General features: G+C 47.0%; 1 protein-coding gene and 1 long non-coding RNA gene across 6 annotated transcripts in view; one reads left to right on the top strand and one right to left on the bottom strand.

Moving 5' to 3' along the window:
- Positions 1 to 7,420: 7,420 nt before the first annotated feature.
- LOC115543427 (uncharacterized) lies at positions 7,421 to 8,813 on the bottom strand. The gene is made up of 2 exons (XR_003976698.1): positions 7,942 to 8,813; positions 7,421 to 7,522 (listed from the first exon to the last, which is right to left on the bottom strand). It is a non-coding gene; the product is annotated as an uncharacterized LOC115543427 (long non-coding RNA).
- A 1,066-nt stretch (positions 8,814 to 9,879) lies between these two features.
- Positions 9,880 to 12,134, top strand: part of ccdc88c (coiled-coil domain containing 88C) — a 75,334-nt gene continuing 73,079 nt past the window's right edge. For 4 of the 5 annotated variants that reach the window (XR_003976695.1, XM_030355733.1, XM_030355732.1 and 1 more), the window contains exons 1-2: positions 10,296 to 10,355; positions 11,636 to 11,748. Coding sequence is in view for 4 of the 5 variants with exons in the window: in XM_030355733.1 (XP_030211593.1) it covers positions 10,296 to 10,355; positions 11,636 to 11,748 (173 nt within the window). In the remaining variant the exon portion in view is untranslated. Of the gene's footprint in view, positions 10,356 to 11,635; positions 11,749 to 12,134 lie in introns of all 5 variants that reach the window. The other variant, XM_030355729.1, reaches the window with a different exon arrangement.

Genomic DNA, 12,134 nt, shown 5'->3' with positions numbered 1-12,134 from the left:
GCACCGGTGCGACCTCTGATTTTTTTTAGTCGCACCATTGAGAAATTAGGTTGCATGTGCGACCAAATTGGTCGCTCTTTAGAGCCCTGTCTTTATGGTCTTACTGCAACCTTATGTTTTGAAAAATATATCTCTACTTATTTTTAAGAAATTTCTTTTTAGCAACATTTTCAGTAGCGTCGCCATTATTGACTCTAGAGCCCCAAAACTTGTTAAATAGAGGCATGGCCTATTTATGCTCCTACTACAACCTTTGTGATGGGGAGAGGGGAGGGAGTGGGAAGATGCATTGGTTTGAGGCTAGGACCTTTTCGATTGTTGTAGTATTTGGGTTATGGGATTTTAATGTATAGGGTGGTTGTTGATATAAAATATTTTTTGTTAAATAAATGTAAATAATGGTTTTAAAGATTATACTTGTAATATGTTCAATCTCCCCTTCTTTCCCCTGCTCATTACTGTGCACAAATGTACTGTGTGTATGTTGCCAGCAGACACATAGAAACCTCCCGGCAGGGTGCGTTTTGCGAGCACACAAAGAAAATTGTGCGCGAAAAACATAACATTTCACCTCCGCTGCTGCTGCTGGTGAGTGTATTTTAAATATCACATACAGAGAATCATCGGGGAGGGGGTTATTAACTTATACTTCCATGGTCGGTAAACAATGCAACTGTGCTCGCTCAGACCTCTCGCTGATGATGCTACAATGCTAAAAATGCTAGTTAACGAGAATATTTCTGCATTCGGCACGTCATGCAGAAGGGAGTGGCTAGGCGCCCATGATGCGGAAGCAAATATCTCCTTGATGTTCCTCTCATGGACATATTATAGAATGGACACCGGATTCCAAAATGGTGCTCATTCATTCCTACGTAAACTGCTCAATGGCGCAGGGCAATATGGAGAGATATGCTTCTGCATCATGGGAGCTGCTTCTTTGTTTTGAGCCAAAAAATATATATATTTTTTTTTAAATATAATAATTGCGTTAATCGCGCGATAAAAATTTTAACGCCGTTAAAATTGGTTTGCGTTAACGTCGTTAATAACGCGTTTAACTGACAGCTCTACATATAACATATAATACCAACAACATAGTTAATTTATGTTGGCCTAGAAAACAATACAGTTCAATGTTATTGCTTAAGAAACAGATTCCATCCAACTATTTACGAAAAAGGCTATCAATTATTTAGATACAAATAAATGGTAACATATCGATCAGCAACGAGGTTGGAGTAGCCCACCCATATCAATGCACCCGTTCTTTGTCTTTTGATCTTTTGAATAAATGGATCAATGAATGGTGAATGCAATTGTAGCCGGTGTTACACCGAATTCTGCGACCCACCGAAAAGTGTGACCCCAGGGGGCGCGGTTGCATATTTTCTGCAATATGCATGTGTTTGAAGCGTAGACAGGCATGACAAAAACATACATAAAACATAAGATCTCCCCCCAACCATTTGCCTTTTTATTAAAAGGTGCTTATTAAATACAATTGATTGATTTGATTAGCATTTTACAGACCCATACAATGGATAGGGCATTTAGTACGGTCCTTCACCGCTGCTTCTTTACCCATAAAAAGCTACAGTCAGCGCTAAATTAGGCTGATTTACCTCTGAGCATTTCCTATTATAGGCTACTGGGTAAAATGCTGTTTAGAATTAATGTTAGTATCAAGAAAAGAAAGACCCACCGGATATCTTATGTTTTATATATGTTTTTTGTTATAATGCACACTTGCATGTTGCAGAACATTTGCAACAGCACCCCCTGGGGTCACACATTTCGGTGGGTCACAGAATTCGGTGTAACACCGGCGCGGTCAACATGTAGCCAACTACTGCGTTGTGTTCCGGTGCACTGAAGACAGGACGCTGACGTTCTTTTATGGCTCTTTATTCTGTAGGCTGTACAATTTCAATGAGAGCAAAGATTCAGGGGCCGTAGGCTATTACAGAAACTTCCTAACTCGTAAATCCTATCTTATCTGTTTGGTAACTATGGTAACAAGGGTTAGGACCGGATATAGGAAAAAAGTCATTACAGAACGTCCGATCCTAAAGTCAGTGTTCTTATCTTAACTCCAGATAGGAAATGTGTATTACAGAAATATCCTAAATCACCAAAATCCCAAATAAACGGTCCTAACTTTAGGATGACCCATCAGCTCTCACAACTGTCATAACTGTCATTTACGGTTACAAATTAGCGAGATGGCTGCTATTTTATTACATATAGCGCAGCAAAATCGTAGACGTAGGCCTAATGGGGATCTACGAAATATGTTTGTGGAAAGGCTTTTGAGTGATCCCAACGATGTTTTACATTGCGATACAACACTTATAAGCCGGTACAGGCTTCCCTGGGCAATGATCCTGGGTTTGGCCGAGGAGCTACGACCTTTTCTGGAGAGACCGACACGCCGTCATGGGGCTCTGCCTGTTGTCGTAAAGCTGACAAATGCGTCAGCTTTTTGCAGAGACTTTTTGCAAAAGGTGACTTCCAGAGCGAAGTAGCCGATATAGGTAAACTTTCACAACCTGCAGTGTCGCGTAATTTAACTGAGGTGGCAAAAGCCATTGGCGGATTAGCCCGACGTTACATTAAGGCCCCGTCCACACGAAGCCGATTTCATGGCGAAACCGCAAAGGTCTTGTACGGTTCGGCCTTCCGTCCACACGAAGCCGGCGAATCCGCTGACCGAAACCGCAAACTTCTGAAACCACCCTCGGAGGTGGACGCCTGAAACCGACTGAAACCGCAAACCATGACGTCATCGCCCCACCCCTCGACCTCCTAGCCAATGGCTCTTAAGCCCGCGGAGTCTCAGAAATCACAACAAAAAAGATGATGGAGGACTACAAGCTTGTAATCGTTCTGCAGCATATCATGTCCCTTGTTGGGTTGCTAAGCCATTATTTATTGAGAATCTAGTTCGCCATCGTAGAAGAGCTGTTTGTTTGTGTTGTTAGTGGTTCGGGGCGCAGCCTTTATGCGCATGCTCGCCTCTTCTTCTTCTGGATTTGTGTACCAGAAGCAGCACCCCTTATGGGCCTGGAATGTTTACTACAGCGTTTCTACAGATCTATCCGGTTTCGCTTGGCTTCGTCTTTACGGAGATACTTCGAAACCGGATAGATCGAAACCGTGACGGTTTCGCCCGTTTCGGCTTCGTGTGGACGGGGCCTAAGTTTCCAACGGGTGATGAACTCAACATCATCAAGGAAGCCTTCTATGAACACGCAAGGATGCCGGGTGTAATAGGACTGGTGGACGGATCCTTATTTCCAATTAAAGCGCCCAAAGAGGATGAAGCTACCTATGTTTGCTGTAAAGGATACCATGCGATCAATATTCAGGCAATAGGAGACCATAACATGCTCATCCGACATTTAGTAGCGAAGTGGCCTGGGTCAAGTCATGACGCCTTCGTCTTCAACACAAGACGGCGTATATGATTAAGACTATTTCCCTAGGCCTATATTGTTAGAAATGTGGTTTTACTTGTTGTAACAACTGTCACTGTCTATCTGCAGTGACATCAATACGTATCTGGAGGAAAGTGGTTTGAGTGGATGGCTGCTTGGGGATTCTGGCTACCCATTAAAACCCTTTCTTTTGACGCCAGTAGCCAATGAGCGCACACCACATGCGGTATGCTAAATAAAAAAAGCATAGCTTATATATAAGTATTCTCACATTTGTGTTGTTAGGACATTCAGTTTATGATATTTGCTTTGTATTATCAGATACAACCAAGCACACCAAAAATGCAGGGCAAGAGTGGAACGTCTGTTCGGAGTCTGGAAGAGCAGGTATATTCATAAAATAGTCAAAGGCCTGTGCATGGTGTGTTTCATTTGGAAGATGTGAGTGCATTGTAAGGCCCTCTAGCTCAAGGCATACTTAGGTCTACTATATTATATACTATTATATATTATATATATATACTATAAGATATATTGCAAGATCTTTCTAAAACTGCATATTTTCCTCATGTTAGATGGAGGTGCCATGACATGAGTGGTGGATATCTCCAATATTCTCCAGAGAATGTCGTTCTGTTCATCAAAGCGACAGCTGTGCTACACAACATCTGTAGACTGGCAAACCTCCCAGATCCAGACATACCAGATCAGGATATGGAGTACCCCGAAGAGGCACAGGATGTCCATTTCAATGGAATGAACACAAGAAATCGACTTATATTAGATTTTTTTAAAAAAATAGAAGCAACACAATGGTCAAGATTACAATTCATTCATTTATATTTCAGTTAAACATTTTTTGCACACTCTGGCCCTACTCTTCTCCCATTCAAATGTTTCCCTCTCAAGGAGGAGTCGCTCTCTTTCAATGGCGACTCTCTCTCTGTATAATTGAAGCTTCTCCCTCTCAATTTCTAGCAGAGCAAGGGTTTCTGGTGATGCCTTCAGCGGACGTGTTTTCTTTTCTGCAAAAACAAAGAATTCTGATTAGCATAGCCTACCAATAAAAGGGAAATAATCCTGGTGCCAGATATGTTCGATGATTTAATGTATTGTAGCGCCGACCAGGAAGAACACGGAGTCAGGCTTTTGGTCAACTGGGTTCTGTGCCTCATACACCGCTCGACTACAGAAACACCCTCTTTTATTGATTCAACAACACGTACATAGAACAGCCCACCTAACTAACACACAAGTCATTCTCGGTGATGGTGGCAACAACGACACACAACAGAACAACACACAACAATGAACAATCCCAACCCATAAACCCCACTGATCATTAATAACACCAACAACTAGCAACGGACACAGAACAACAACAATAACAGCAACAATAACCGCAACAACATGCACTTTGAGAATCCCCCAGAATCCCCGGCACGAACCCGGAAGAGAATGAACACGTTGCGAACACTGGTCGCTACACAGCTCCCATCTGAGGGGTCAGTCGTCCCCGACGACCCCATCACCCGACACATAGTCCTTAAGGTGTTCAGGGGCCCGGCACCGCCGGTTCGGCCGCTGAGCCCCCCTAGGGGCGACAGCCGCAGGGCCAACGGCCCCATCCGGGGAGCCGGCAGGGACAGGGGAGCCGGCAGGGGAACCACGAGGAGTTCCGCCTCCCTCAGCAGCAACAACCGGGGCGAGGGGGCGGTACGGCGAGAGTCTGTCCTGGTGCAACACTACCACACGCCCCCGGGCGCCCGCCATCCGCAGCCGGTACACCACCTCGGACACCCTGTCGAGGATTTCCCCCGGTCCCTGCCAGTGGCTGCGCAGCTTAGGGCAGACCCCCCTCTTTCTGACGGGACAGTACACCCACACCCTGTCCCCGGGTGTGAACGCTCGTCCCCGGCAGCGAGTGTCATAGCCCCTCTTCTGCCTCACCCCTGAGGCAGCCTGAGCCTGGCGGATGTAGTCGTGGACCACCAGCAGGCGATCCCTCAGCCTGCGGAAATATTCCATAGCCGCACCCCCAGCGATCTCAGGCTCGGGAGGGGATCCGAACACCTAGTCCACCGGTGTCCGGAGCTCCCGCCCGAACATGAGGGCAGCTGGCGTGCAGTGACTGGACTCCTGCACTGCCGTCCGATAGGACCACAGGACCAAGGGCAGGTGGCGGTCCCAGTCCCGCTGGTGCTGGCTGTTGAGGATGGCGAGCTGGGTGGCCAGGGTGCGGTTAAACCGCTCCACCAACCCGTCACTCTGGGGATGGAGCGGCGTCGTCCTTGTCTTGTGCACCCCCAGCCGCCGGCAGACCTCCCCGAAGACCTGGGACTCAAAGTTCCGCCCCTGGTCGCTGTGGAGCTCGGCAGGGACCCCGAAACGGGCAAACATCTCCTCCACCAGCCTCTCTGCGGTGGTGGCGGCGCTCTGATCCGGCACCGCATACGCCTCGGGCCATTTGGTGAAGTAGTCCATGGCCACGAGGACGTAGCGGTTGCCGGAGTCGGTGACTGGAAACGGCCCCAGGACGTCGACCCTCACCCGTTCCATCGGTGCTCCGTACTGCTGGAGCGGGGCGTGGGAACGCTGGGCAGGCCCTTTCTGCGCCGTACAGGTGTCGCAGCAGTGGACATGCAACTCCACGTCCCGTCGACAGCCCGGCCAGTAGAACCGCCCCCGCAGGCGATGCAGGGTCTTGGCGTTCCCGTAGTGCCCCGCTCCCACCGAGCCGTGGACCAGCTGCAGCACCTGGGGACGAAGCGCACGGGGCACCAACAGCTGCAGAATGTTTTTCTTACCCCTAGGGTCCTGCCAGCTGCGGTGGACCACCTCGTTGTGGAGCCGGAAGCATCCCCACTGGGGGTGGTAGGCCTTCACCTCCGGCCAGCTGGGGCGCTGCCCCGCCTCCAGCCAGTCCCTCACCAACGCCAGGGTCTCATCGGCCCGCTGCTGCTGCTCCAACTGACTCACCGTCAGCAGGAGCCACCCCTCTGCCTCACCGATGGTCTGGTCAGCCTCGGTGGTCTGGAGAGCCGCCACCATCGGAGACTCGTGGACCCGCTCCTCCTGTCGCAGGCAGTAGCGACACTCCAGGACCGTACAGGGGCGCCGGGAGAGTGCGTCGGCGTTGTTGTGGATACGCCCCGCCCGATGCTGGATCTCAAAGTCGTATTCTTGCAGAATCTCCAGCCATCGAGCCACCTGGCCCTCAGGGTTCTTAAAACTGAAGAGCCACGTGAGGGACGCATGGTCGGTGCGGACCAGGAAACGCTTCCCATGTAGGTACGGCTTGAAATGCCGCACGGCCAGGACCACAGCCAACAGCTCCCGTCGGGTCACGCAGTAATTGCGCTCCGCCCGACTGAGAGTGCGGCTGAAGTAGGCGACGGGACGTTCCCCCTCCCCCACCCCCTGGGAGAGGACCGCACCGACCCCCACGTTACTGGCATCGGTGTCGAGGACGAAAGGGCGACCAGCGTCGGGGTACGCCAGGACCGGGGCCTCGGTGAGCACCGCTTGGAGTCGGGCGAAGGCCGTGGCGCAGGCGTCGTCCCAGACATACGGCCGGCCTGCCTCGGTTAAGCGGTGGAGGGGGCAAAGTCTTGGGCGAACCGGCGGTAGTACCCCGCCAGGCCCAGAAAACTCTGCAGTTCACCGGCGTTAATGGGGGTCGGCCAGTCCCGGACTGCAGCTGCCTTGGCCGGGTTAGTGGCCACGCCATGCTCGTTCACCACGTGCCCAAAGAACAGCGTTTCCCTGGCCAGCATGGAACACTTGGCAGGGTTCAGCCGCAACCCGGCCCGGCGGATGGCCCCAAGAACCTCCCGCAGGTTCGCCTACAGTATGCACATTCATGTAATGTCATTTAAGCTATAAACAGATTATGAATGACGAGATCACTGACAGTTTAGCTGACATATGACCCCAAGTCATCATCATCACAATGTCTTACAAGTAGCCTAACATCTTACCAGGAGGCGGTTGTGTAGCATCGACTTCAACAACTTCACTGACTGAAGTTGTGGTCTCCAAGAAGTCCACTGGCAACCCAGTCTCAAAGCCTCCATCGATGCCTGCATGGACAGCCAGAATGTTAACTAGTGTATCTTTCTTATCATATATCATATCATAGCAGCTATAATATAAAGTCAAGAAACATAATCACTAGCAGGGAGAACGAGAACGTCAAACATTATAAGATAGACATAAGCTTCACTCTTCGAAGTTCTCCGTTGGGATGTCGGATACGCAATGCAATTCGCCGTCCGATCGATCTTATATGTTGACTACAAACCATGTAAATAGGGTTGTAAATAAACTTCCAAAGCTTTTCAAATCTTATTTGGTGTTTTATTGGTGCTTAATGTGCAAAGTAAACAATGTGCAGAGTCAAACGGGAGAAGTGATTCCGAAAAAAAAAAAAAGAAAGGATCTCCGACAGGCTCTCCGTATCTACCAACAGCACTTTACGGAGGTCTATAAACTGGCTTACCCTCGTAGTCAGCCTTGCTGAGGAGTCCCACAATCCGGTCCTCCGCCGGTGGCAGGGGGGTAGTGGAAGAGTTGCCACCACCGGTAATTCTCCGGTCTTTACAAATGAACGTTGCTTTTTTCTTAACGTCACTTGTCAGTGTGGTAATTTTTTTCTTGACGTTTTCAACGTTTCTACTGATCGCTGATACGGTGCTCACCTTTTCGGCTATTTTCAGCCATTCTTGGTTTTTCTTTTCTTTGGTCAGACTCATAGAAAATTTCCCATGCAATATTTCCTTTGAGCTTTCTACTAAACTCACCAACTTTTCTATTTCGTCCGCTTTAAAATTTTCGGCACGACGTTGTTTTTTCCCAATCCCATCCATAGCTACCAGTTGTTATTGGATATTTTAGGATTATGACAGCTGTCAGCTGTGAAGTGACGTGATCCGACAACAAGTTTAATCAGTTGCTAGGTAACAGACATAAAAGCTGAATGTCGATGCTAGATCGCCTATTTAGGATATCTTAACCTGAGATAAAATAGGATTAGGCCTACTAAATTAAGATAGGATATGTTTCTGTAATACCAAATTGAGAAAACTCCTATCTCCACTTCTCCTATCTTAACTTAGGACTTAAGATAGGAAGTTTCTGTAATACGGCCCCTGAAACATTTGGGCTACACGAAGATAGAATGGCGAGCGCAAACCACGAGATTAGCTACGTTAACTATCTAAAGCTCACAAAACATAAATGTTCTCGACAAAACATGACTCAATTTAAGTCCACACATCCTGAAATACAAGTTACCATATGCACTAAAACTAAAGTTAGAACAGGTATATTTCAAGTTCACATTGCACTGCTGTGGACACGTACCTCCCTCAATCCAGTGGAACGCAAACTGGGAAAGGAACGCAAAAATCCAGCGTATAGCCACCACTATCCAATAGAGGGCGCAGTTACACAACAAATAAATCTCCCAATACCTAAAAACTACCACATGAACAATACAAGATTTTGGTGAAATAAAACTCACATAACCACAAAATATAAAATTAAAGGATGCAAAAATATTTGTCATTCTTTAATCTGTTACACAATGAACGCAAGCAGAGGAATGTGAGCAGCAGCTGAACCAGTCTAAAAATCTCTTTATCACTAAAACACTTTTAGTGATAAAAAGTCATCACAGTGCCTAAAAACCATCAACGTCATTCATGTTAAGTAAAAGGAAAAACCTCAGACACGAGAAGTTAACGGAGCCGTGCACTAGGACCTCTCGAATGTCGGGCCGAAACATTTGTTTCACTACGACTCCTTTCAGCTGCCCACCCCTCCTTCTCCAGCAAAAAATAACATAAAACGGCTAATAAAACGCTTGAGGTGGCGTTTTGAAAAGAGAAAACTTATTTTTTTTTAGTACATGGCATTAAGATAATTATGAGTCTTTAATTGATATCCAGTAATTTGGCATGTGGAGAGTTTCAGTTATGCCGATTGGGAGAAGGAGATTGTCGGTCTTGTCCACGCCAGTCGCAGGAAGCGTGACTACGAGCGTGTAGTAGACTGTCTTTCTCATTGTGTTTTCTCTACAGTCTTCAACTGAACAATTGCACAATAAACGGTCAAACTCTTGACATGAAAAATTATAATTTAAATCCACAAACAACATGTGTAATCCGGGGCATATAAAGAGCGGGACCAGAAAATAATTACTTTCTCTCCATTGAAACCGGTTAATAATTTTCGATCTCACAGGTCCCATCATGAGCTCTACCGGAAGGGGCGTGACTTCGCCACTCCATATCATTTGAGAGACGGGAGTACCATCCCTCTGCCCTAGATTGGCCCTCACCCATATACGTCAAATCCGACCTCGCTCAGGGTAACTGATTGGCTATATTATCTGAGAGGCGGGACTACAGCTTCCTGCACTGCATTGGCCCTCACCCCTGTCCGTCAAACCTGACCTCGCTTAGTGTCACTCTTCCTCGTGTAGAATTGACTATACAATGACACTCTAAACAAAGGATATAGGAATAGGAAAATAACGTGTAAAACCCGCCAAGCCGCTTTAATTTGGTTCAATATCGGGCAATCCTGGCGTTTTATTGAGCTTCATGACAAAAAAAAACTTTCAATAGATCTTCTTACGGTCTGAATCGGATCTCCTTGGCAACACAGAAGTGTGGTGCGAAGTTCGGACAAACGGTTACTTTCACCGCAGTTACTTTTACGATGTTTCGGGAACCGCTTCAGACCACAGTTTGTGAGCTGAAGCAGTGACGACCGATGAGGACCGGTGCAGTGAGGACCAGTAAGGACCAGTGAGGAACGTGTGGAAGCATTGTTCTGTAGACAATCAACATGGATCTGACTTTATCAGAGTTGTTGGTCCAATTCATGGAGTCGCCGTTGGTGGTGTGGGTGAGTGGTTCTTCACTCTTATGGGTGAGGGGTTCTTCACTTATGGGTGAGTGGTGTTTCACTCTCTCTCCCTCAGTCAGGTCAATGACCTTATCTCTGAAGGGCTCTAGGTCAGCTCAACTGTATCTGTAAGCACTAGTACATTTAACTGTATCGTGTATTCATGTTCAACTTTATCCAATTATATTTAATACATCTAAATAATCTATGGGCTTTTCAACATGGGGTTGTGTTTTACTTCTCCTGTTTGTACTATATACTGTTTATGCACTGCCTGGCCGGTCGATCATCAGTCAGTTCAGTGGATGTGTCAACTTTTGTCCTTCTACGTGTTTAGAGGTATTGGAGACAGTGGATGTTGTGCCACAACGTTTCAGTTCAACACAGTAGGTCAATACTGAGGTTCTCAGACCTACAGTTCATAACTTCATCTAGTAGGAGGTCACTATTGAGGTTCTCAGACCTACAGTTCATAACTTCATCTAGTAGGAGGTCACTATTGAGGTTTTTAGACCTACAGTTCATAACTTCATCTAGTAGGTGGTCGCTACTGACGTTCTCAGACCTACAGTTCATAACTTCATCTAGTAGGTGGTCGCTACTGACGTTCTCAGACCTACAGTTCATAACTTCATCTAGTAGGTGGTCGCTACTGACGTTCTCAGACCTACAGTTCATAACTTCATCTAGTAGGTGCCTAGTGGTCGCTACTGACGTTCTCAGACCAGTTGTTCATGACCTCCTCATACGTTTAATGATTAAGTGTTGACCCAGATGGTCTGATGTCTGCATTGGGAGCTTGGTGTCATGATGCAAAGAGAGATACTGTGACCCTAATCCTGAATCCATGTTGTTTTCATGTTGCTTCACAAATACCTTTTTTCGGTTTAATTTGCACTGCTTCAGGTTTTTTCTTCTTCAAGTCGTCAAGTCCATCGGCGCAGGTCATTGGACTTGATGTAGGCCTACTTCCTGCTTTCCCGTGACCTCATATCCTGTTAGGCTAGCTCACAGGCCAGACAGCCAGCCATCCATCCACATTTTCCTGGCTTTGTTATTATTTGCACAGCGATTATCATGCACACAGCCGCACATTAAAAAGTGTTGGGAGTTTCCCCAAGCGTGTCAGTGAAAGTTTTCCATTTAACACTTTTTAGAATCATTGTTTGATTTCATCCTATGATGAAAGTAGTATACTATTGTTTGCTTACAATTTCATCCCTCACTCTCTGTTTCTGTCTCTCTCTCTGTCTCTCTCTGTCTCTCTCTCTGGTTGCTAGATCCAGACGTTGGGTCCGTTGGGTTCCCCAGACGGGGTTAGCTCGGAGGAGCGGGTCAACCTGTTCATGGAGTTGGTGGACGGCGTCTTTCTACACAAGATCATGACCCAGATGTAGGTAGCGGCACACAGTGTCGAAAGAGAGCTTGTGCTTTGGTGTGCAGGTGCATTGAGGAGTCCAGATAGTATGAAAGGGTTGAGTGAGTAAACGTTTCCTGTGTGTGTGTGTGTGTGTGTGTGTGTGTGTGTGTGTGTGTGTGTGTGTGTGTGTGTGTGTGTGTGTGTGTGTGTGTGTGTGTGTGTGTGTGTGTGTGTGTGTGTGTGTGTGTGTGTGTGTGACCACATCCTTGCTAAAGATTATGTTATACATCCTTTCTAACTGATAGAAAAAAGCCCAAAGCACATCACTCCAGTCATAGGGACTCCAGGACTTGATACTTAGTTATCAGTGCGTTATGTATTTGTATTCTCCTGTAACTTAATTTGCTTTGCTGCTTTTC

Source organism: Gadus morhua, chromosome 5, assembly GCF_902167405.1.
Source record: "Gadus morhua chromosome 5, gadMor3.0, whole genome shotgun sequence".
Lineage (NCBI taxonomy): Eukaryota > Metazoa > Chordata > Actinopteri > Gadiformes > Gadidae > Gadus > Gadus morhua.
This window is presented reverse-complemented; position numbering and strand designations above follow the sequence as displayed.